Raw genomic sequence first — 27,157 nt, forward strand, 5'->3', positions numbered from 1 at the left:
GCGCAGCGCCTTCAGACCATCAGATGTCCCCATGTACAGCGCAGCGACTGTAGACCATCAGATGTCCCCATGTACAGCGCAGCGGCTCCAGATCATCAGATGACCCCCATGTACAGCGCAGCGGCTCCAGACCATCAGATGTCCCCATGTAAAGAGCAGCGCCTTCAGACCATCAGATGTCCCCATGTACAGCGCAGCAGCTCCAGACCATCAGATGTCCCCCATGTACAGCCCAGCGCCTTCAGACCATCAGATGTTCCCATTTAAAGCGCAGCGCCTTCAGACCATCAGATGACCCCCATCAGATGTCCCCATGTACAGCGCAGCGACTGTAGACCATCAGATGTCCCCCATGTACAGCGCAGCGACTGTAGACCATCAGATGTCCCCATGTACAGTGCAGCGGCTACAGACCATCAGATGTCCCCATGTACAGCGCAGCGACTGTACACCATCAGATGTCCCCATGTACAGCGCAGCGGCTCCAGACCATCAGATGTCCCCCATGTACAGCGCAGCGACTGTAGACCATCAGATGTCCCCCATGTACAGCGCAGCGGCTCCAGACCATTAGATGTCCCCCATGTACAGCGCAGCGGCTCCAGACCATTAGATGTCCCCATGTACAGCGCAGCGACTGTAGACCATCAGATGTCCCCATGTACAGCGCAGCGGCTCCAGACCATCAGATGTCCCCATGTACAGCGCAGCGACTGTAGACCATCAGATGTCCCCCATGTACAGCGCAGCGGCTCCAGACCATCAGATGATCCCCATGTACAGCGGCTCCAGACCATCAGATGTCCCCATGTACAGCGCAGCGACTGTAGACCATCAGATTTCCCCCATGTACAGCGCAGCGGCTCCAGACCATCAGATGTCCCCATGAACAGCGCAGCGGCTCCAGACCATCAGATGTCCCCATGTACAGCGCAGCGCCTTGAGACAATCAGATGTCCCCATGTACAGCGCAGTGACTGTAGACCATCAGATGTCCCCCATGTACAGCGCAGCGACAGAGACCATCAGATGTCCCCCATGTATAGCGCAGCGACTGTAGACCATCAGATGTCCCCATGTACAGAGCAGCGGCTCCAGACCATTAGATGTCCCCATGTACAGCGCAGCGACTGTAGACCATCAGATGTCCCCCATGTACAGCGCAGCGACTGTAGACCATCAGATGTCCCCATGTACAGCGCAGCAGCTCCAGACCATTAGATGTCCCCATGTACAGCGCAGCGACTGTAGACCATCAGATGTCCCCCATGTACAGCGCAGCGGCTCCAGACCATCAGATGTCCCCATGTACAGCGCAGCGCCTTCAGCAATCAGACGTCCCCATGTACAGCGCAGCGGCTCCAGACCATCAGATGTCCCCATGTACAGCGCAGCAGCTCCAGACCATCAGATGTCCCCATGTACAGCGCAGCGACTGTAGACCATCAGATGTCCCCCATGTACAGCGCAGCGCCTTCAGACCATCAGATGTCCCCATGTACAGCGCAGCGACTGTAGACCATCAGATGTCCCCATGTACAGCGCAGCGACTGTAGACCATCAGATGTCCCCATGTACAGCGCAGCGGCTCCAGACCATCAGATGTCCCCATGTACAGAGCAGCGCCTTCAGACCATCAGATGTCCCCCATGTACAGCGCAGCGGCTCCAGATCATCAGATGACCCCCATGTACAGCGCAGCGGCTCCAGACCATCAGATGTCCCCATGTACAGCGCAGCGACTGTAGACCATCCGATGTCCCCATGTACAGCGCAGTGGCTCCAGACCATTAGATGTTCCCATGTACAGCGCAGCGACTGTAGACCATCAGATGCCCCCCATTGTACAGCGCAGCAGCTCCAGACCATCAGATGACCCCCATGTACAGCGCAGCGCCTTCAGACCATCAGATGTCCCCATGTACAGCGCAGCAGCTCCAGACCATCAGATGACCCCCATGTACAGCGCAGCGGCTCCAGACCATTAGATGTCCCCCATGTACAGCGCAGCGCCTTCAGACCATCAGATGTCCCCATGTACAGCGCAGCGGCTCCAGACCATCAGATGTCCCCATGTACAGCGCAGCGGCTCCAGACCATCAGATGTCCCCCATGTACAGCGCAGCGCCTTCAGACCATCAGATGTCCCCATGTACAGCGCAGCGTCTCCAGACCATTAGATGTCCCCCATGTACAGCGCAGCGCCTCCAGACCATCAGATGTCCCCCATTTACAGCACAGCGCCTCTAGACCATCAGATGTCCCCCATCTACAGTGAGCATACAGGTGACTCCCCTGTGCGGTAAATGTGATGGAGGGGCACACACCTGTTTATAGAGGTAATGTGAGAGAGGTGGAAGCCACCTGTCTGCAGGTAGCATACAGGTAACAGCATCTGTATGTTGGAGGATCTGTATGTTGGAGAATCTGTATGTTGGAGGATCTGTACACTGGAGGATCTGTATGTTCGGGGATCTGTATGTTGCGGGATCTGTACACTGGAGGATCTGTATGTTAGGCCATCTGTACACTGGAGGATCTGTATGTTGGAGGATCTGTACAGTGGAGGATCTGTATGTTGGAGGATCTGTTCAGTGGAGGATCTGTATGTTGGGGGATCTGTACAGTGGAGGATCTGTATGTTGGAGGATCTGTATGTTGGAGGATCTGTATGTTGGGGGATCTGTATGTTGGGGATCTGTATGTTGGGGGATCTGTATGTTGGAGGATCTGTATGTTGGAGGATCTGTATGTTGGAGGATCTGTATGTTGGGGGATCTGTATGTTGGAGGATCTGTATGTTGGAGGATCTGTATGTTGGGGGATCTGTATGTTGGGGGATCTGTACACTGGAGGATTTGTATGTTGGAGGGTCTTAACACTGGAGGATCTGTATGTTGGAGAATCTGAATGTGGGAGAATCTGTATATTGGAGGATCTGTACACTAAAGGATCTGAACATTGGGGAACTTGTACATTGGGTATCTGGTCATTGGGAGATCTGTATGTTTGGGGACCTGGTCATTGGTAGAACTGTACGTTGGAGGGTCTATACACTAAAGCATCTGTATGTCGGAGCATCTGCATGATAGGGGATCTGCGCGTTGGGGGATCTGCGCGTTGGGGGATCTGTACGTTGGGGGATCTGTATGTTGGAGGATCTGTATACTGCAGGATCTGCACATTGTGGAATCTGTACAGTAGAGTATGTTGGAGGATCTGTACACTGGAGGTTCTATATGTTGGGGGATCTATATATTGAGGGATCTGTCCACTTGGAGGATTAATATGTTGGAGGATATGTACACTAAAGGATTTGTACATTGGGGAACTTGTACATTGGGGATCTGGTCATAGAGAGATCTGTATGTTTGGGTATCTGGTCATTGGTAGAACTGTACGTTGGAGGGTCTATACACTGGAGGATCTGTATGTTGCAGTATCTGCGCGATGGGGGATCTGCGCAATGGGGGATCTGTATGTTGGGGGATCTATACATTGGAAGATCTATAGGTTGGAAGATCTGTACATTGGAGGATCTGTACACTGGAGAATCTGTATACTGGAGGATCCAAGTATTGTGGGATCTGTACAGTGGAGGGTCTGTACACTGAATGATCTGTATGTTGCTGGATCTGCACATTGGGGGATCTGCACTCTGGAGGATCTATAGGTCGGAGGATCTCTACACTGGAGAATTTGTATACTGGAGGATCTAACCATTGTGGGATCTATATGCTGGAGGATCTGTACACTGGATGATCTGTATGTTAGGGATCTGTACACTGGGGGATCTGCACGTTAGGGGATCTGCGTGTTGACGGATCTGCGCATTGGGGGATCTATATGTTGGAAGATCTATACGTTGGAGGATCTATAGGTTGGAAGATCTGTACGTTGGAGGATCTGTACACTGGAAAATCTGTATACTGGAAGATCTGCACATTGTTGGATCTGTACACTGGAGGATCTGCACATTGTTGGATCTGTACACTGGATGATCTGTACATTGTGGGATCTGTACACTGGAGGATCTGTATGTTGGGGGATCTGTACAGTGGAGGATCTGTATGTTGGGGAATCTGTGCGCTCTGGGATCTCTTTACGCAGAACAATCTCATTTCATATTCTCATCTTCCAGGATCTTATTTTTTCGATCCCTTTGGCTCAGAGCTTGCAGTTTCATCCCCTCAGATTGCCATCTCTTTTTATCTAGTAGTTGGTGTTCCCAGGTCTTGGGCGCCCCTGCGGGTGTCCACCATTTACACCCATCTTATATTGAAATTGCGTGTGTGCCCTCAGAGAGGCGGAGAGAACAGATGGCAGCGCTCGGTGAATGATCATTTATTGGACACGCATCACCAGCGGTCAATAATATCTGGCACCCATATGGCCACACACAGTGCGTGGGTTTAGAAGAGCGGGCAGACTTCTGGCATGTGATCTGCCCGCCAGCCTCTGGGCCGTAGTTGTGGACGTTCTCTCTAGTCTGCTCTCCGCTCCTCGGACTGCGTCCCATCTCCTTGGAGTTCTGTCAAAAGAAAATTCGTCACATTATATATATATATGAAGAAAGTCTACTCTTGGCGCAATATCGTACAGCGGTGAGGCGGTGCGACCCACGACTCCGACCCTGAATCCTGCACCGAGGAGGCGGTGCGACCCACGACTCCGACCCTGAGTCCTGCACTGAGGAGGCGGTGCGACCCACGACTCCGACCCTGAATCCTGCACTGAGGAGGCGGTGTGACCCACGACTCCGACCCTGAATCCTGCACTGAGGAGGTGGTGCGACCCACGACTCCGACCCTGAATCCTGCACCGAGGAGGCGGTGCGACCCACGACTCCGACCCTGAATCCTGCACCGAGGAGGTGGTGCGACCCACGACTCCGACCCTGAATCCTGCACTGAGGAGGCGGTGTGACCCACGACTCCGACCCTGAATCCTGCACTGAGGAGGTGGTGCGACCCACGACTCCGACCCTGAATCCTGCACTGAGGAGGCGGTGCGACCCACGACTCCGACCCTGAATCCTGCACTGAGGAGGCGGTGTGACCCACGACTCCGACCCTGAATCCTGCACCGAGGAGGTGGTGCGACCCACGACTCCGACCCTGAATCCTGCACTGAGGAGGTGGTGCGACCCACGACTCCGACCCTGAATCCTGCACTGAGGAGGCGGTGCGACCCACGACTCCGACCCTGAATCCTGCACTGAGGAGGCGGTGTGACCCACGACTCCGACCCTGAATCCTGCACCGAGGAGGTGGTGCGACCCACGACTCCGACCCTGAGTCCTGCACTGAGGAGGCGGTGCGACCCACGACTCCGACCCTGAGTCCTGCACTGAGGAGGCGGTGCGACCCACGACTCCGACCCTGAGTCCTGCACTGAGGAGGCGGTGCGACCCACGACTCCGACCCTGAATCCTGCACTGAGGAGGCGGTGTGACCCACGACTCCGACCCTGAATCCTGCACTGAGGAGGTGGTGCGACCCATGACTCCGACCCTGAATCCTGCACCGAGGAGGCGGCGTGACCCAGGACTCCGACCCTGAGTCCTGCACTGAGGAGGCGGTGTGACCCAGGACTCCAACCCTGAATCCTGCACTGAGGAGGCGGTGCGACCCACGACTCCGACCCTGAATCCTACACTGAGGAGGCGGTGCGACCCACGACTCCGACCCTGAATCCTGCACTGAGGAGGCGGTGTGACCCACGACTCCGACCCTGAGTCCTGCACTGAGGAGGCGGTGCGACCCACGACTCCGACCCTGAATCCTGCACCGAGGAGGTGGTGCGACCCACGACTCCGACCCTGAATCCTGCACTGAGGAGGCGGTGCGACCCACGACTCCGACCCTGAATCCTGCACTGAGGAGGCGGTGCGACCCACGACTCCGACCCTGAATCCTGCACCGAGGAGGCGGTGCGACCTACGACTCCGACCCTGAATCCTGAAGTGAGGAGGAAGTGCGACCCATGACTCTGACCCTGAATCCTGCACTGAGGAGGCGGTGCGACCCAGGACTCTGACCCTGAATCCTGCACCGAGGAGGTGGTGCGACCCACGACACCGACCCTGAATCCTGCACCGAGGAGGCGGTGCGACCCACGACTCCGACCCTGAATCCTGCACTGAGGAGGCGGTGCAACCCACGACTCCGACCCTGAATCCTGTACCGAGGAGGCGGTGCGACCCACGACTCCGACCCTGAATCCTGCACCGAGGAGGCGGTGCGACCCACGACTCCGACCCTGAATCCTGTACCTAGGAGGCGGTGCGACCCACGACTCCGACCCTGAATCCTGCACCGAGGAGGCGGTGCGATCCACGACTCCGACCCTGCATCCTGCACCGAGGAGGCAGTGCGACCCACGACTCCGACCCTGAATCCTGTACCGAGGAGGCGGTGCGACCCACGACTCCGACCCTGAATCCTGTACTGAGGAGGCGGTGCGACCCACGACTCCGACCCTGAATCCTGCACCGAGGAGGCGGTGCGACCCACGACTCCGACCCTGAATCCTGCACCGAGGAGGTGGTGCGACCCACGACTCCGACCCTGAATCCTGCACCGAGGAGGCAGTGCGACCCACGACTCCGACCCTGAATCCTGTACCGAGGAGGCGGTGCGACCCACGACTCCGACCCTGAATCCTGCACCGAGGAGGCGGTGCGACCCACGACTCCGACCCTGAATCCTGCACCGAGGAGGCGGTGTGACCCAGGACTCCGACCCTGAGTCCTGCACCGAGGAGGCGGTGCGACCCACGACTCCGACCCTGCATCCTGCACCGAGGAGGCGGTGCGACCCACGACTCCGACCCTGAATCCTGTACGGAGGAGGCGGTGCGACCCACGACTCCGACCCTGAATCCTGCACCGAGGAGGCGGTGCGACCCACGACTCCGACCCTGAATCCTGCACCGAGGAGGTGGTGCGACCCACGACTCCGACCCTGAATCCTGTACCGAGGAGGCGGTGTGACCCAGGACTCCGACCCTGAATCCTGCACTGAGGAGGCGGTGCGACCCACGACTCTGACCCTGAATCCTGCACTGAGGAGGCGGTGCGACCCACGACTCCGACCCTGAATCCTGCATGGAGCAGGGGGTTGGACTGATGACCCCGGTGTTCCCTCCCAACTCCACCATTCTATGATTCTATGTGGAGTGGCAGTTAACCCCTTAGTGTCCCGGCCTATTTTTGCATTAAGGACACGATTTGGTAGATTTTTGTCTCCACTTTTCGAACACCATAACTTTTTTACTTTCCCGCCACTGCGGCCGTATGAGGGATGTTTTTTCTGTGGAGGGCTGTAAATGTTTTTGGTACCATTTTTGGGAAGAGCCGAGAAAAATCATCAATTCTGCCGTTTACAATTTTTTAAAGCCGTGAGCTAGGTCCTGCGCCATTGTTACCGGCAGGCAGTAACATCGTGTGAGAATCCCGCTAATGAAAGCAGAACCACTGAAATCAATAGGTTTGTTTCATCACTTTTTCTGGCCGTGATTTGCATGACTGCATATAGGTCCCCAGACACGGGCATGTGTTTAACCCCTTAATGCCACAGGATGCACAGTTACTGCAGGTTAGGGGTATGGATTGAGGGGGATCGATCCCGCTCCATACAATGTGTGTGGCGGCTGATTCTTACAGGGGCAAAATGCCCCGACCGATGTTTGGGGCCTGTATGGCACCCCATGATGAGATCGCAGGTTACTACGCGGTTGCCATAGCAGCTGGAGGCCTTCTGTAAGATCGCACGGCTGCCATTGCAGATTGCCTATCAAGCCATGTTTGTGGAGTGATAGACTGCCTGTCAGATCGCGGTATGAGGTAATACTGCAGGAGCGATCAAACCATCGACAGGGGACCAAAAATGTAAAAATCAGTTTAAAAGTTTTATTAATTGTTAAAAAAAAATAAAAAGGTAATAAAAGTTGTTTTAAAGAAGCCTTTTGTCATATTAATGATACAAGAATCTAAATATCGGATCTATCAAAGTAACGCATTATTCGCCCGCATGGTGACGTGTCAGAGAGAAAAGAGCACCGGAATTGAGCTTCTTTGTCTCCAAGAAAAAATGTAATAAAAAGTGATTAAAAAAGTGACATGTAATCCAAAATGGTGCCAACAGAAACTGCGGGGCGTCCGGCAGATAATGAGCCGCACAACTATGAAGAAGCAAAAACGTAAAAAAGGATGGCGGTCAGAAGATGGCGGCAGGAAATAATACTAAAACATTAAATAGTAACATAGTATGTTGGGCTGAAGGGAAACAAGGTCCATCCAGTGCAGCCTGTGCCCCCCCCCCCCCCTGTTGATCCAGAGAAAGGCAAAAAAAAACAACTATGAGCCAATTTACCCCACCCTAGGGGAAGAATTCCTTCTCAACTCCATAATGACACTCAGAATAATCCCCGGATCAACGTTTGATAGTTCCTACCTGAATATAATATCTGGATCACCAACCCCGCCGGCCAGCTAATATCTAGATCCTATAATATCCCTCAGCTCTATAAACACATCCAGTCCCTCTTAAACTCCTCTATGGATCCTGCCATCACCACGTCCTCAGGAAGAGAGTTCCACAGCCTCACTGCTCTTACAGTAAAGAACCCCCTTCTGCTTTCTTCTAGCGGATGCCCTCTTGTTACCGTCGCAGTCCTGGGTGTAAACAGATCATGGCAGAGATCCTTGTATCGTCCCCTCATGTATTTATACAGTTATTTGGTCGCCCCTTAGCCGTTTTTTTTCCGGGGTGAATAATCCCAGTTTTGGTGCCTCTCTGGGTATTCCAGTCCCGTCATTCCATGTATTAGTTTAGTTGCCCTTCTTTGAACCCCCTCCAGTACTGTAACATCTTTCCTGAGCCCCGGTGACCAGAACTGTGCGCAGTATTCCATGTGAGGCCTGACAAGTGCCTTATATAGTGGGGGGATAATGTTCTCGTCCCTCGCCCCTATACCTCTTTTACTGCACCCCAAGACTCTATTAGCTTTTGCAGCAGCTGACTGGCATTGCTTACTCCAGTTTAGTCTACAGCCCACTAGTACCCCCAGGTCTTTTCCCTAGCGGTACCCCATTTAGTGTATATTGGTGACATCCGTTCCTCCTGCCCATGTGCAGAACCTTACATTTATCCACATTGAACTTCATTTGCCATTTCTCCCCCCACCCCCCAGCTTATCTCGGTCCGTTTGTAGCCGCACATTGTCCTTCGTTGTATTAATTATATTGTATAATTTTGTGTCATCTACAAATATTGATATTTTGCTGTGCAGCCCCTCTATCAGGTCATTGATACATATATTGAACAGAATGGGGCCTAATACTGAACCCTGTGGCCCCCCGCTAGTGACTGTGGCCCAATCAGAGTACGAACCATTTATTACCACCCTCTGCTTTCTATCTCTGAGCCAGTTCTTTACCCAGATACACACGTTTTCACCCAATCTGAGCTTCTCATTTTGTATATTAGCCTATTATGTGGCACGGTGTCAAATGCTTTAGAGAAGTCCAGATATACGAGATCAATAGACTCTCCCAGGTCCAGCCTAGAGCTTACTTCATTGTAGAAGCTGATCAGATTGGTCTGACATGATCGACCCTTCATGAATCCATGCGGGTGAGGAGTTATCCTGTTGTTCTCCTTGAGGTACTCTTCGATGGTCTCTCTCAGAAACCCCTTGAATATTTTTCCCATTACTGAAGTGAGACTTACCGGCCTGTAGTTACCAGGCTCACTTTTGGACCCCTTTTTGTAAATTGGAACCACGTTGGCAATGCGCCAATCCAATGGTACAAGCCCGTTATCAATAGTGTCCCTAAATAGTGTCCCTAAGAAATAGCGGCCTGTCTATCACATCACTAAGTTCCCTTAGAACCCTTGGGTGTATTCCATCTGGGCCCGGCAATTTATCGATTTTAACCTTTTTTAACCGACTCCACACTTCCTCCTGTCCACCAACCGACCTCATCCTGACATCTCCATCTCAGTGTGTGGCGTCACCATAACTCCAAGACAACATGCCCGCTGCCTTGGGGTCATATTCGACTCAGATCTCTCATTTACTCCCTACATCCAGTCAGTGGCCCGAACATGTCGGCTGCACCTAAAGAACATCTCAAGAATCCGCTCCTTTCTCACCATAGACACGCTGAAAACGCTTGTTGTTGCCCTCATCCACTCACGGCTCGACTATTGCAACTCCTTGCTGGTTGGCCTCCCCTGCACCAGACTCTACCCTCTCCAATCCATCCTGAATGCGGCAGCCAGGCTCATATTACTGTCCAGCCGCTACTCGGACGCCTCTGCCCTGTGCCGGTCACTGCACTGGCTGCCCGTTAAATACAGAATTCAATTTAAACTTATTACCTTCATCCACAAAGCCCTCCACAGCGCAGCGCCCCCCTATATTGTATCCCTCATCCACAGCACAGCGCCCCCCTATATTGTATCCCTCATCCACAGCGCAGGGCCCCTATATTGTATCCCTCATCCACAGCGCAGCGCCCCCCTATATTGTATCCCTCATCCACAGCACCGCGCCGCCCTATATTGTATCCCTCATCCACAGCGCAGTGCCCCCCTATATCGCCTCCCTCATCTCAATCCATCACCCAGCCCGGGCTCTCCGCTCGGCAAACGAAACTAGACTGCACACCCCTCTAATTCGAACTTCTCACTCCCGCCTCCAAGACTTCTCCAGAGCAGCACCGGTCCTCTGGAACGCACTACCAAAGGCTACCCGAGCAATCCAGGACTCACAGAACTTCAGGCGTGCTCTAAAGACGCACCTCTTCAGGGAGACATACCGCATTCCCTAAACAAACCCCTCTGTACTCCGCCTGATAACATGCTCCCTGACCTACTGACTGCAATCCCTGCTAGCCATCATAAACCGCTCCTGCAGTCATATTGATCCTGCCGTCGCATAGCTAAATGTCTGACTGTTGTCTGTATATAGCATCCCTCACTCTCCAGCACGCGATACCGTGCACACCTCCAGCCCTTTACCTTCTGTATCACCCCATTACTTGTAGTATGTAAGCTCGTTGGAGCCGGACCCGCACCCCTATTGTTTCCATCAGCTGATTACTATGTAACCGTGGTTCTGTAATTTTTTGTACTTTTGTCTTTCTGTATCCCCCCCTGTCTATGTAAGCGCTGCGGAATATGTTGGCGCTATACAAATAAAGATTATTATTATTATATTATTATCCTGTGTTAGACAGGTAATATTCAGCGGGGGGGTTCGTTTTATTCCTCTGCATCTTGTGTGGCATTTCCTTTTCATTTGTGATTACACTTGAGAAATAAACTATTTAATAGATTTGCCTTCCCCTCATCGTCTTCTATGATTTCTCCTGCATCATTTGTTAAAGGGCCAGCGCTCTCAGTGCAAATCCTTTTTCTGTTAATATAATTGAAGAATAGTTTTGGGTTGTTTTTGCTCTCTTTTGCGATCCGTCTTTCTGCTTCCTCCTCGACAGTTTTTATCTTATCTTTGCATAATTTGTTCTTTCCCTGTATGATTTTAGCGTTTCTTCGCTGCCTTCTTGCTTTAGTAGTCTAAACGTTCTTTTTTCCATTTATTGCCCCCTTTACCATCTTGTGGAGCCACATTGGTTTCCTTCTACTTGTAGTTCTTTTATTTTTAAAGGCAATGAACTGTTCACATGAGGTGATTAGGATCCTTTTAAACTTGTACTGTTATTTTTGAGGATGTTGTTTTGTTGCTCCCTGATAAGGTTTCTTATTGGATGACAGCTGGAAATTAATTATATTGTGGTCACTATTTCCCAAGTGTCCCCCAACCTGCACCCCCATTATTTTTTCCTCCCTGTATTTCTACCCACAGAGATTCCACCTGTTTGTCTCCTACCCCTATATCCTCCTGTAGCTTCAGCATTAAGTACGATTTAACGTACAGACATACCCCTCCCCCTTTCTGGTTCCCACGGTCTCTTCTGAAGAGATTGTAACCCTGTAAATTCACCGCCCAATCGCGCTTATCATCAAGCCATGTTTCCGTAATTCCCACTATATCGTAGTTTTCATCAGTCATTCTCGCTTCAAGCTCACCCACTTCACTAATCAGACTTCTTGCATTCGTTGCCATACAGTTTATACAGTTGTTGTTATTCTTTGTATCCTTTATACTACTTATAGTCCTATTAGCTGTTCTTTCAGTTCTAACTGTACTAACCCCTCCCCCACTCGACCCCCATTCCCAATACTTGCTCCCAGGTCACTATCTACACTGTCTACCCCCCTGTTTCTGTTTTTGCACCCCTGCCCATCCAGTTTCTAGTTTAAACACTCCTCCAGCCTTCTAGCCATCTTTGGAAAGTAATAAAAGTAGTACAGAAAAAAAAAACTATATAAGTTTGATATGGCAGTAATCGTACCGACCCATAGAATTAAGTTCTCAGGTCACTTTTGTTGCAGTGTGTGCGCCGTAGAAGCAAGACGCACCCAAAGATGGCAGAATTTATTTTTTTTCCATTTTACTCCACTTAGAATGATTAACAAGTTTTTCCGTACTTTATATGTTACATTGTATAGTATCACTGAAAACTATAACTCGTCCCGCCAAAGACAACAACCCTCAGACAGCGATGGTGCAGACATAAGAGTGATGACTTTCAAAAAGGGGGAAGGAAAAAACAAAAATAGAAAAAAAAGGGTGGCGTCATTAAGGGGTTAAGCCCTGACATATATGATATTACATGGGGACTATCCATATTACATCTGTGTATGATGGGGACTTAATGCTCACCTGTACAGATGACACCGGCGTCCTGTGAGTGGGTACAAAGGCTGTTTTTGGACACGACTCCAGCACACTGCGATACCGCAGTCTCGTTACCATTACAGAACAGTTTTTCCAGCCATATTGATCCAGACCCGGGGCCAAAATATGCTCCTCCAGGGGCCCGTTGTGCATGGCCACAGCCAGCTTGTCTGCACACCACATGAGCGTCGTTAAGATCCCAGGTGTCATCACACACGGTGCCCCAGGCCCGCTGGTAGAAGACCTCCACCCGTCCGGAGCAGCTGGAGTCTCCACCAACCAGTCTAATCCGAGCTGCCCCTGCAAAAGAGGATGATGATGACGGACACCTGGCACATGCATGGGGGCACATAACTAACCGAGGCTGGCATCTAACAGCAGACATCAGTGTGCACACAGCCCGGACACGTCAGACATGGATGTGGAGGAGGCTCTTGGACATCTCAGGCCTCCGCCCTTGACTTCTACTCACATTTATCTTCCAGTTGCTCTGGATCATCATACCTGCTTGTGAACACAGCACTTCGACTTCACCAGACTGCATCTGGTGTCCTTTGGACAAGACAGAGCTGCACTGAGACAGACTTGCTTCATGGCCGACACAGTAGATACTGCGCAAATCTGTATGGCGGTTCCGACGTTTGTCTATTGACATTTCCTTGACCTGAGCACGTTCAACGGCGAAGTGGCAGCCTAACTGCCTACATAGCACCGCCTCCTCCTCGACATGCCATTCAAAGGCGGGCACCAGATGCCATTTATTATCCAGGAGCACCTTCACTTTGCCGGAACATGCACTACTACCCTCCGTCAGCGCCACCTTGGAAATAGCTGCATGAGACATGAAGAAGATAATAAGCAGAGAGGAGATGTGAAGACGAGCCATAGAGGGCCAGCTGCTGCTGTGGACGTGTCTACTAGGGTGGAGCCCACAAAAGAGGACCTCTTCTGAAGACCAAGTCTACTGTACAGGGGGTCTGGAAAGTCTTAAGACCCTCTCACTTTCTTTACACGTTTTATGTTGTGTCCCCTCACCATTCTGCACTCAATACCTCATAAAGACAAAGTGACAACAAAATGGGAGAAATCGTGGACATTTTTTGCAAAATTAAAAAAACTAACATTTTGCATTGACATAAGTATTCACATCCTTTGGTATGACACTCTTAGCTCTGGTGGCCTGTAGATGTTTCTGCACCTTGATTGGGTCACCTGTGGTAAATTCAGCTGATTAGACATAAATCCCCCCACCTATATAAGGTCTCACCGCTCACAATACATATCAGAACCAAAACCAAGCCATGAAGAGGACAGACCTGCCTGTAGAGCTCAGAGACTGTGTGATTATGTGGAGGCGCAGAGCAGGAGAAGCTACAAAAACATAATACTTACATGGAAGAAGAACCACCAGGACTCTTCCTAGAGCCGCCGACCCCCAAACTAAGGGGAGAATGGTCTTGTAAGAGAGGAGACCAAGAACCCAGCAGCCCCCATAATACTTACATGGAAGAAGAACCACCAGGACTCTTCCTAGAGCCGCCGACCCCCAGACTAAGGGGAGAATGGTCTTGTAAGAGAGGAGACCAAGAACCCAGCGGCCCCCCATAATACTTACATGGAAGAAGAACCACCAGGACTCTTCGTAGAGCCGCCGACCCCCAGACTAAGGGGAGAATGGTCTTGTAAGAGAGAAGGCCAAGAGCCCAGCGGCCCCCCATAATACTTACATGGAAGAAGAACCACCAGGACTCTTCCTAGAGCCGCCGACCCCCAGACTAAGGGGAGAATGGTCTTGTAAGAGAGGAGACCGAGAACCCAGCGGCCCCCCATAATACTTACATGGAAGAAGAACCACCAGGACTCTTCCTAGAGCCGCCGACCCCCAGACTAAGGGGAGAATGGTCTTGTAAGAGAGAAGGCCAAGAGCCCAGCGGCCCCCCATAATACTTACATGGAAGAAGAACCACCAGGACTCTTCGTAGAGCCGCCGACCCCCAGACTAAGGGGAGAATGGTCTTGTAAGAGAGGAGACCAAGAACCCAGCGGCTCCCATAATACTTACATGGAAGAACAACCAGGACTCTTCCTAGAGCCGCCGACCCACAAACTAAGGGAGAAGGACCTCAGTAAGAGAGGAAACCAAGAACCCAGCAGCCCCCATAATACTTACATGGAAGAACAACCAGGACTCTTCCTAGAGCAGCCGACCTACCAGAATAAGGGGGAGAATGGTCTTGTTAAGATTGGTGACCAAGAACCCAACGGTCACTCTGGCTGAAAGAAGCCTCCTCAGTGAGGGCTTAAGTAGAGGAACGTGATTTTGGCATGTTTTGCAAAATATGACAAAAGTAAAGGATTGATTTAAATGGTTTCGCTTTGGCTAGTATTTTTGCGCAGTAATGCTATGTGTGAAAAAAGATCAGGCGGGACCCATCCTCTTATCTTTTTTTTTTACCCATGCAACGGTCAAAAACCAAAAGGATTTAGACTGGTTAATACGCTCCATACCGGCGCGAATATTTGCGCATGTGACCATTTGTTTAGGCCCCAAGACACATACAAGCCACCTTTTACATTTTTTAAAGACTTACCAAAGATTTCTCCAGTTCTGTTGTCACTTTGTCATTATGGGGTCCTGAGTGCAGAATGATGGGGACACGAGGACACAACATGACAACATGTGAGGGAGCTTTAAGACGTAACGATTATCGTTCAAAAAATAGTTCAAATGGGCAGAAGTGAACGATAACCATTCGGTCTAAACGGGAATCGTTGGCTTCTTGCTCGTTGTTCTTTTTTGCAAGCATAAAAACTATTGTTGGCTCGTTAACTCCTCGTTGGGTCCCTCTCATCAATTATAGGAAACACTGAAGGATTCTTGTCTGAACAGGCTGCACGAGAGCGAACAAGCTATCGGCCACGTCACCCGCTCATCAGTACATGTGATAGTTGTTTAATGTAAAGGAGCCTGAGTAAGAGGGTCTGAAGACGTCCTGAATGCAATGTAACTCCACCCTGTTCAGTCCATTCGTGTGTAAACCCCATATACTGGTAGCTGACTCTTCAATCAAATCACCCCAAGCCCGCTCGAATACCCCCACATGGAGTATATGACCTCTGTGATGGTCTCACCTGAGGTGGAGCAGACAATTCCGGCGTGGATGTTGTAGAGGCATGACTGCGAGCTCCAGACACTGAGGCTGCACTCAGATATCCGAGACTCTGTCCCAGAACAATATGTATCCTCCACCGTCCTCCACCCAACACCAGTGTCTCCCATCACAATTTCCTGGATCTTCACAAGAGGTCCGCAGCCCATCTGTCTGCAGACAACCGAAGCTTCCCGCACATCAAAGTTCCAGAGGCAGAATCTGTTCCACCTGTCGTTGAGGGAGACTTCCACTATCCCGTCACAGGGGCCGGAGCCATTGACCAGTCGAATATTGCCAACACCTGTGTGGTAGAAGGAGAGAAGTCATATCAGTAATACAAAAGGAGAAGATCAATAAAAGGTTGTTGGAAGACTCACCGGAGGACAAGCAGCTGACCCCCGCGCTATACTGAGGGCTTGTCAGGTCCGGTTCACTCCATGTTCCCAGTAAACACTCTGAAACATCCTGTTCATTTCCAATACAGTCCACCAGCTCCAGGACATCACCGGACGCTGGCCCAAATGCATCTCCTTTCATGGCCTCCAGAGAAGGTCCACACCCCAGCTGCCGGCAGACGACATCCGCCCCAGGCCTGTCCCAGTGTTTATCACTCAACCAGCCCCAGGTATTATTGTAGAGAAGCTCCACTCGCCCCCGACAGCGGTCACCGCCATCCGCCAACCTCACCTGAGACAAAACTGGAGAAGAGTAGAAGAGACAGAGATCACAAGTCATCCAGCAGTATGGCCCAACCGCACACAAGGGGTGGATGGGGAAAGAGTCCAGTCTTCAAACAATTACATCCCAGTAGTTACAGGAATACTATGGGTAATGTACAGCACATGGAAGTGACAACCACTGCTTGGGTTAGAAATGTGCCCCAAATGGTTGTCACATCCCATTCCCACACATTTAATAGACATACCATAGAGGTGGGCAATACAGCTAGGGCCGACCTCAGGATGGTTATACCATGTGCCAAGCTCCCCTTCTCCACAGGATCCCCAATATTTGTGAAGGAGGGAGATGTCCTAGTGTCTTTCTGCCTTTGTCTGCTGGGCCTCTGTATGTTCACACCTGCATTATACAGAACATCAACGAGCCTTTCCCAGCTACTACAGCGGCTCTCAATAGCGTTTTCAGTCTCTCTCGACTCTTAAATGGCAAATCTGCCATAATATGGCAGGAAGTTTCTATTTGTTTGGCAAAGATGGAGGAGAAGGGCATCCACAGTGCGACGCATCCATACAACCAAAAACTTCCTAACACCCTAGGGTGAATAATGATATTGCCTTGTCCCAGCTCTAAAGTTACTAGTATATCATATATCTTTACATGTTACATTCTCTGCAGCGTACTAATTGATAGTTTTGACCATCCTAATGCACTTTATTGATAGTGTAAGAGTGCTCAATGTGTGAAACCCCCAAATCATCACCAGCCATCCCAGAAGTCATCACCAACCATCCCAAAGGTCATTACCAACCAACCCGCATATCATCACCAACCATCCCACAGGTCTTCACGAACCATCCCCAATGTCATCCCCAATTATCACTAAGGTCCTCATTTACCATCCTCTAGTATATAACCCCCAGCCCCAACATCAACCTCCAACCATCCCCAAGATCATCACCAACCATCCCTCAGGTCTTCACTAGCCATCCCCAATCATCACTGAGATTATCACCACCCTCTAGTATATAGCCACCAGGCCCAATAACAACCTCCAACCATTTCTCAGGTCTTCACCAACCATCCCCAACGTCATCACCAATCATCATTTTGGACATCACTTACCATCCTATAGTATATAACCACCAACTTAAACATCAACATCAGCTATTCCAGAGATTATCACCAACCATCCCTAATATTGTCACCATCAACCCCAAGATCATATCCAACCATCCCCGAGGTCATATTCAACCATCCCCGAGGTCATCACCAGCCATCCCAGTGGTCATCACCACCTCATCACCAAATCTGCCACAATATGGATGGTGGTGGATGCTGCCCATTCTGGTATTTTTTAGGATCTAGGAGTCCGGTGCTCTCCAGCATATAGAGGTGAGGATACCGGCTGGACACTTACGTGCTTTCTTGGCCTTTTTTTCCTTCATCTCGATGCTGCGACACACAGATCGTGCCAATGCAGATAGTGCTCTTCCAAGACTTGGATAGTCCAGCAGGTTATATGAATGGGTCTTTGGCGGGTAGGATACAATATCAGAGAATTCATAGTTCTCGAATCCCCGAAATCTCATCACAAATATCTCCACCCCAGCTCTCTTCAGTTTGTGTATCTTAGGCTTCATGAACGAGTAGGGGTCGAGACCGGTCATCAAGAGGATGAGGATGTGTGACCGGTGGGCCGGGCCGGGCTGTGGTCTCCATGTCATGGAATTAATGAAATCGACAACGTAGGATCTCTGTGGGATGAATCTGACGGGCCCCTGATGAATACGGAAGTGCTCAGGGAGGTTCTTGACATCATACATGCCCAAGTGCACCGTCACCTGCTGGTTTGTGGCATTCTGAAGCTCTTCTGCGAACCTTCTGACTGGCTCCAGGTCATGTAAATGATCATGAAACTGAAAGCGGTCAGTGTAGACGAGGATCTCTGCAGATCTGTGGACCCCATGGGAACAACCTGCAACAGATGGGAATAATGCATTACCTACAAGTTTCACCATGGCTGCAAATCACCAGCAGGGTCAGAGCGGCCACCAGAGGATCCTCCTGTTGACCCAAGTTGTGATATAATAATGCAGCCCAGGAGGTCACCCCATTGCATGTGACAGTGGAGCAGGGAATGTGCTGATTGGTTTTACTTGATGTTTTGGGTTATCTCACAAATGGATCAGGAGTCCCTGTGATGATATAACGTATATGTGCAAGCACACAGCAGAAGTTAGGATGCAACGTAAAGGGGCATACACATGTTCTGTATAGCTGCCTGGCCGGCCCAAGGAACTGCAGCACCAAGAAATTCGAAAACATGTGGACCTACATGTCAATTCCAGAGATTTTCTACATGTGCACGCCTGATAATAAACCTCTCTACTATGTCATGGGTCTTCATGTCCTCACAGATCTATAGATAAGTTTTAGGTGCTCTAAGCTCTGTGCGCAGGAAAAGTCTGTTAATAAGAGAATGTTCAGGCAGTAGAAGCAGAAGTCTATGACCAGAAGAAGGTATGAGGAGGAGAAGGGTCAGGTATGAACAGGAGAAAGGCAGGAGTGAACAGCAAAAGTCTATGAGCAGGAGACTGATCAGCCATTAACAGGAGAGGTCTATGAGCAGGAGAAGGGTCAGGTATGAGCAGTAGAGGTCTATGAGCAGGAGAAGGGTCAGGAATGAGGAGGAAAAGAGTAAGGTATGAGGAGGAGATGGTGGTGGATGGTGGATGAGAAATAGTGGTGCAACCTTAAGATGAGGGCAAGGACCCTGCCAACTGAGAATGGATGTCTGAAGGGTCCCTAGACCCGAGGGATTATATGATGCGTGTCTGCTTACATAGTACGACATTTATCTGTGTTGTACCATGCTACTATTGTTTGTGGAAGTCCTCCTGCTATCGGTTATACGAGGGCACAGTGCGGCTTTCTCTGCGGTCTCATTAGTTTGACACTTGCGGTACTTTTCCACCTGGTAACGTCACCGTTCGCTCGGCCGGTCGGTTTAACCACAAAGATAAATAGTTTAGTCTTTGCTTTATCTGGATGGTTCAGTCGCTGCAGCGGGGCATGAGAACCACGGAACGATCGGTGCTTAAACCAGTCGATTAGCCAACGAGCCAGCGAGGATTTTCACATTCGAATGACATCAACGATAAGTGAACGAACTTTCATTCCCCGTCAATCGCTGGCCGCGTTTACACTGAATGATTATCGGACAAATTGGAACGCTCCAGTGGTTTTTTGAAGGATAATCGTCCATCTTAGTTGAGATGGGTCGGATCTTGTTTTTTGTGAAACCTACTGTAGAAGAACCTTGACCCCGGTGTAAAGCTACATGGACCCTGAGTAATCTGGTCTTGGGACCTTCAGCACCCGGACCGTCCCTGGTCCCTCCTAGACCGTGAACGGACATGTCCCATCTCCTCATGGAGCCTGCAGTGACCTGCTGAGACCTACCTTCAATGTGCACTGCTGTGCCGGCGATGAGGAGCAACCAGATGAAGACTGACATGGTGGCTGGATACTTAGTGTCTGCCCCGCCGCTGCCCGGCTTGTGATCCCACAAGGGCTCAGAGGTCCTGTTTACCAGCTGGTTAATGTGAAAAAGACAAACAGAAAATTGGAAGATTTTTCTATTTGTTTGGTAAAGATGGAGGAGCAGGGCGTCCGCAGAACACACAACCAAAACATTCCTAACACCCTAGGGCCAAAATCATATCGGCTTGTCCCTGCTATAAACAGTTACTAGTATATCATATGGCTTTATCCACAGCACATTACATTATCTGCAGCATACTCATTGATATTGTGACCATCTTAATGCACTTTATCGATAGCATAGGATTGCTCAATGTATCAAACCCCCAAATCATCACCAACCTTCCCAGAAGTCATCACCAATAATCGTAGAGGTCTTCACCAACCACCCCAAAGGTCATCACCAGGCAACTTCCACATCATCACCAACCATCCCAGAGGTCTCCACCAACAATCGTAGAGGTCTTCACCAACCACCCCAAGGGTCATCACCAGGCAACTCCCACATCATCACCAACTGTCCCAGAGGTCTTCACCAACCGCCCCAAGGGTCATCACCAGGCAACTCCCACATCATCACCAACCGTCCCAGAGGCCTTCACCAACCACCCCAAGGGTCATCATCAGGCAACTCCCACATCATCACCAACCATCCCAGAGGTCTTCACCAACAATCATAGAGGTCTTAACCACCCGCCCCAAGGGTCATCACCAAGCAGCTCCCACATCATCACCAACCATCCCAGAGGTCATCACTAACAATCCAAGAGGTCTTTACCAATTGTTCCTGAGAGCATTAGCAACCAACTCCAACATATCACCAGTCATCCCGAAAGTCATCTCCAACCATCTAACAGGTTTTCACCAACTATCACTGATGTCATCACCAATCATCATTGAGATCATCACTAAGCATCCCATAAATCATCCTAAACATGCCCAATGTCATCTCCATCAACCTATCTAGAGATTATCCCTGACTATCCCAAAGGTAGTCACCAACTATCCCTGTGGTCATCATCACAGACTCCAAGATCATTACCCTAGGTTATCACTGAGCATCCGCAAGGCCATCATCACCAACCATCCCTGGAGGTCCTCACCAACCATTCAAGAGGTCATCTTCAACTATTTCTGAGGTTTTCCGCCAGGAGTGTGGTCAGGAGCATGGCTTATCACAGCATATCTTTTCATCTCTATTATTCTAGTGGCACCAGTAGTAATGTTGGCCCTGTTTAGTGTTCCTAGTAGTAATAGTGTCCCCTTTTATTGGCACATGAAGTAATAGTGAAGCCTTTTAGTGGCACCAGCAATAATAGGCTGCCATGAAAGGTCCCAGTAATAATAAGGCCCCTTATAAGTGCCTAGTGAGCTACCCTGTAAAAACTTTGCCTTGGAAATCCTATGAAAAAGCTCTCAAATGATTCAGATATGGTATCCGATGGCAGCCCCCCAGGCCAAAGAATTCTCTAAATCTGACTGAAAAAGACTGCGCTGCACCCAAGCTCACATACTAGCAGCATGGGATGTGTGTGGCAGGAGTCTAGGGAAACCGGACATTGTGAACCGCCAGATCACAAGACTTCACAGGGATTAGCGAATTGCACTGGACGGGTAATGGATATTTTCACTCCGATGACTTCACATTGCACTATGCCGGACATGAGAACATCAAGAGGAATGGAGTCGCCTTTATTACAAACAAGCAGACCTCAAAGGCAGTAGAAAGTGCTAGAAGAATCAGTGACCGTATCATTGCTATCCGGATACGTGGTAAGCCAGTGAACATCTCCATCTTACAGGTCTATGTCCCAACGACAGATGCCGATGAGGAAACCATTGAAGGTTTTTATGCCGACGTCTAGAAAACTGTAAAAGAAGAGCCAAAGAAGGACATCATTTACGTTATGGGCGACTTCAATTCCAAAGTCGTCAGCCAGCCAGAAGCAACCATCATAGGAGGATTTGTGTATGGTGAAAGAAATTAAGCCGGTGATCGTTTGGTACAATTCTGCCAAGAAAATCAGCTCAGGATAGCAAACACATGGTTTATGCAACCCAAACGCCGACTGTACATGTAGACATCCCCCAAATGCCGAATGTACACGTGGACATCTCCCAAACGCTGACTATCCCTGAGGACATCCCCCAAATGCAGACTGTCCCCATGGACATGCCCCAAACGCTGACTGTCGACATGTACATCTCCCAAACGCCGACTGTCCCCATGGACATCTCCCAAGCGCCGACTATCCCCGTGGACATCCCCCAAACGTTGACTGTACACGTGGACATCTTCAAAACGCTGACTGTTCCCATAGACATCCCCCAAACGCAGACTGTCCACGCGGACATCTCCCAAACGCCGACTGTCCCCATGGACATCCCTGAAAAACACTGACTGTCCCAGCGGACATCCACCCACCACTTACTGTACATGTGGACATCTCCCAAGCGCTGACTATCCCTGTGGGCATCTTCTGAACACCGACTATCCCTGTGGAAATCCCCCAAACACTGACTGTCCACGCGGACATCCCCCAAACGCCGACTGTCCCCATGGACATCCCTGAAAAACACTGACTGTCCCAGCGGACATCCACCCATCACTGACTGTACATGTGGACATCTCCCAAGTGCTGACTATCCCTGTGGGCATCTCCCGAACACCGACTATTCCTGTGGAAATCCCCCAAACACTGACTGTCCCAGCGGACATCCACCAAACGCTGACTGTCCTTGTGGACATCACCCAAATGCCGACTGTCCATGCGGACATCCCCCAAACGCCGACTGTCCATGCGGACATCCCCCAAACGCCGACTGTCCATGCGGACATCCCCCAAACGCCGACTGTCCATGCGGACATCCCCCAAACGCCGACTGTCCATGCGGACATCCCCCAAACGCCGACTGTCCACGTGGACATCCCCCAAACGCCGATTGTCCATGTGGACATCCCCTAAACGCCAACTATCCTCGTGGACATCCGCCAAACGCCAACTATTCTCATGGACATCCCCCAAACGACAACTATCCTCATGGACATCCCCCAAATGCCGACTGTACACAAGAACAGGAAAAAGAAAAAAAATAGCATGCTCACCACCACACTCCGTACCACACGCGCTTCAGTCCAGGCTGAACCTTCCTCTTCCGAGGCAGCTCCACCGCACAGTCCTCTACGGTAATCCACAAGATAATTCCAAAAACTGAACAATTGCTGCCTGTATATGCAGATACGCCTTTGTTCTTTTAGTGTCTATACAATGGAGTCCAGTTAAGGGGACGTGTTTCGGACCATGATGCACCTTGGGCAATAAACATCACTTCCTTATAAGTTAGACGCAATTAAAAACACATGAAGACAAATAACAATTAACTCCTGCACTACTGCTATAAAAACCCACAGGCCATTTCATACGCTGGCAGCTGCACAAGGGGCCTATGAGAACACGGCATTCATCGTCCGTAATCAGGAAAAGAAAAAGGAGGAGAAATAATGATGAAATGAGAAAAATGTCAGAATAAAGAGGAATCTAGGTTTATGGAAATTCCCATCATTTATAGGAAGTTTTCCTAAAATGTAATATCAATAACCATAAAATGTTCAGCACTTTTCAGACCTGATTAATGAGTGAGCCGACATGAAAAGAAGCATCCATAGGAATGGAGAGAAGTAACGAAGCCAAAGAGAACGAGAAATAATTATAGAGTGATGAAACCTAAACTACGGGGCGTAACGAACGAGGAGAATGGTCAATGTAACCATATAGCAAGAACACAAAAGAGGAGGATGAGTGGTGGGAAACGAGAGGACAGAGAAACATACAGAAGAGAGAGAACGATGAACAGATAAACATACAGAAGAGGGAGAACCACGGACAGCTAAACATACAGAAGAGAACCATGGACAGATAAACATACAGAAGAGGGAGAACGATGGACAGATAAACATACAGAAGAGGGAGAACCATGGACAGATAAACATACAGAAGAGGGAGAACGATGGACAGATAAACATACAGAAGAGGGAGAACGATGGACAGATAAACATACAGAAGAGGGAGAACGATGGACAGATAAACATACAGAAGAGGGAGAACGATGGACAGATAAACATACAGAAGAGGGAGAACGATGGACAGATAAACATACAGAAGAGGGAGAACGATGGACAGATAAACATACAGAAGAGGGAGAACCACGGACAGATAAACATACAGAAGAGGGAGAACGATGGACAGATAAACATACAGAAGAGGGAGAACCATGGACAGATAAACATACAGAAGAGGGAGAACGATGAACAGATAAACATACAGAAGAGGGAGAACGATGGACAGATAAAACATACAGAAGAGGGAGAACCATGGACAGAAACATACAGAAGAGGGAGAACCATGGACAGATAAACATACAGAAGAGGGAGAACCATGGACAGATAAACATACAGAAGAGGGAGAACCATGGACAGATAAACATACAGAAGAGGGAGAACCATGGACAGATAAACATACAGAAGAGGGAGAACCATGGACAGATAAACATACAGAAGAGGGAGAACCATGGACAGATAAACATACAGAAGAGGGAGAACCATGGACAGATAAACATACAGAAGAGGGAGAACCATGGACAGATAAACATACAGAAGAGGGAGAACCATGGACAGATAAACATACAGAAGAGGGAGAACGAAGGACAGATAAACATACAGAAGAGGGAGAACGAAGGACAGATAAACATACAGAAGAGGGAGAACGATGGACAGATAAATATACAGAAGAGGGAGAACCATGGACAGATAAAACATACAGAAGAGGGAGAACCACGGACAGATAAACATACAGAAGAGGGAGAACCACGGACAGATAAACATACAGAAGAGGGAGAACCATGGACAGATAAACATACAGAAGAGGGAGAACCACGGACAGCTAAACATACAGAAGAGAACCATGGACAGATAAACATACAGGAGAGGGAGAACGATGGACAGATAAACATACAGAAGAGGGAGAACCACGGACAGATAAACATACAGAAGAGGGAGAACCACGGACAGATAAACATACAGAAGAGGGAGAACCATGGACAGATAAACATACAGAAGAGGGAGAACCATGGACAGATAAACATACAGAAGAGGGAGAACCATGGACAGATAAACATACAGAAGAGGGAGAACCATGGACAGATAAACATACAGAAGAGGGAGAACCATGGACAGATAAACATACAGAAGAGGGAGAACCATGGACAGATAAACATACAGAAGAGGGAGAACCATGGACAGATAAACATACAGAAGAGGGAGAACCATGGACAGATAAACATACAGAAGAGGGAGAACCATGGACAGATAAACATACAGAAGAGGGAGAACCATGGACAGATAAACATACAGAAGAGGGAGAACCATGGACAGATAAACATACAGAAGAGGGAGAACCATGGACAGATAAACATACAGAAGAGGGAGAACCATGGACAGATAAACATACAGAAGAGGGAGAACCATGGACAGATAAACATACAGAAGAGGGAGAACCATGGACAGATAAACATACAGAAGAGGGAGAACGAAGGACAGATAAACATACAGAAGAGGGAGAACGAAGGACAGATAAACATACAGAAGAGGGAGAACGATGGACAGATAAATATACAGAAGAGGGAGAACCATGGACAGATAAAACATACAGAAGAGGGAGAACCACGGACAGATAAACATACAGAAGAGGGAGAACCACGGACAGATAAACATACAGAAGAGGGAGAACCATGGACAGATAAACATACAGAAGAGGGAGAACCACGGACAGCTAAACATACAGAAGAGAACCATGGACAGATAAACATACAGAAGAGGGAGAACGATGGACAGATAAACATACAGAAGAGGGAGAACCACGGACAGATAAACATACAGAAGAGGGAGAACCACGGACAGATAAACATACAGAAGAGGGAGAACCACGGACAGATAAACATACAGAAGAGGGAGAACCATGGACAGATAAACATACAGAAGAGGGAGAACCATGGACAGATAAACATACAGAAGAGGGAGAACGATGGACAGATAAACATACAGAAGAGGGAGAACGATGGACAAATAAACATACAGAAGAGGGAGAACCACGGACAGATAAACATACAGAAGAGGGAGAACCACGGACAGATAAACATACAGAAGAGGGAGAACCACGGACAGATAAACATACAGAAGAGGGAGAACCATGGACAGATAAACATACAGAAGAGGGAGAACCACGGACAGATAAACATACAGAAGAGGGAGAACCACGGACAGAAAAACATACAGAAGAGGGCGAACCACGGACAGATAAACATACAGAAGAGGGAGAAACACGGACAGATAAACATACAGAAGAGGGAGAACCATGGACAGATAAACATACAGAAGAGGGAGAACCATGGACATAGATGTTCAATAAATATACAGGAGATCCGATCCCGAATCTAAACCCCTGGGGTATCCGGTGTCCAATATGAATATCCTGAAGGCCTCCTGCCAACATACTTGTTCCTGATTCACCCTGAGTTTCCTACCGTTACATACTAATTCTATGCCATAGAAAGTCCATGTGTCTGCGTTCTTCTTGTGTTGCAGCGCCCCAACTTCCGGGGTCACCGTACTTGATATGAGGTAGATGTTCCATCATTCTCACCTTCAGTCTGTGCCTGGTGGAACCAACATACGTCACTCTGCATGTGGTGCGTTCAGTGATATGAGCCACACTGATGCTCTCACTATTGGTGTAATTACATTGTGTAACAAGACTTTGTTTCTGATTCTTTAGGTCACCAAACCATGAAAATATCCAACATTGTATCTGTGAGATCGTTTTTAGAGTCAGGAGATCGATGAAAACTGTAGCTCAATGTACCAGTTCATTGCTATTAGATTGTAGACTAGGAAGATATAGCATGCTGCTAGTATAAGT

At 49.4% G+C, this 27,157-nt stretch overlaps 2 protein-coding genes across 2 annotated transcripts; one reads left to right on the forward strand and one right to left on the reverse strand.

Annotated features, from left to right (window-relative positions):
* Positions 1-4,358: 4,358 nt before the first annotated feature.
* On the reverse strand, positions 4,359-23,400 carry LOC136608851 (antigen WC1.1-like). Its single transcript, XM_066589132.1, has 8 exons — positions 23,290-23,400; positions 20,103-20,235; positions 18,058-18,615; positions 16,340-16,660; positions 15,943-16,263; positions 13,315-13,641; positions 12,796-13,110; positions 4,359-4,531 (listed from the first exon to the last, which is right to left on the reverse strand). Exons 2-8 carry the CDS (start codon positions 20,155-20,157, stop codon positions 4,485-4,487), a joined length of 1,944 nt encoding a protein of 647 aa, XP_066445229.1. The 5' UTR covers positions 20,158-20,235; positions 23,290-23,400; the 3' UTR covers positions 4,359-4,484.
* Positions 23,401-24,555: 1,155 nt separating this feature from the next.
* LOC136621586 (semenogelin-2-like) lies at positions 24,556-26,676 on the forward strand. Its single transcript, XM_066597172.1, has one exon. The coding sequence runs from the start codon at positions 24,556-24,558 to the stop codon at positions 26,674-26,676; it is 2,121 nt and encodes a 706-aa protein (XP_066453269.1).
* The last annotated feature ends 481 nt before the right edge of the window (positions 26,677-27,157 follow it).

The sequence above is a fragment of the Eleutherodactylus coqui genome, chromosome 1 (assembly GCF_035609145.1).
Source record: "Eleutherodactylus coqui strain aEleCoq1 chromosome 1, aEleCoq1.hap1, whole genome shotgun sequence".
Lineage (NCBI taxonomy): Eukaryota > Metazoa > Chordata > Amphibia > Anura > Eleutherodactylidae > Eleutherodactylus > Eleutherodactylus coqui.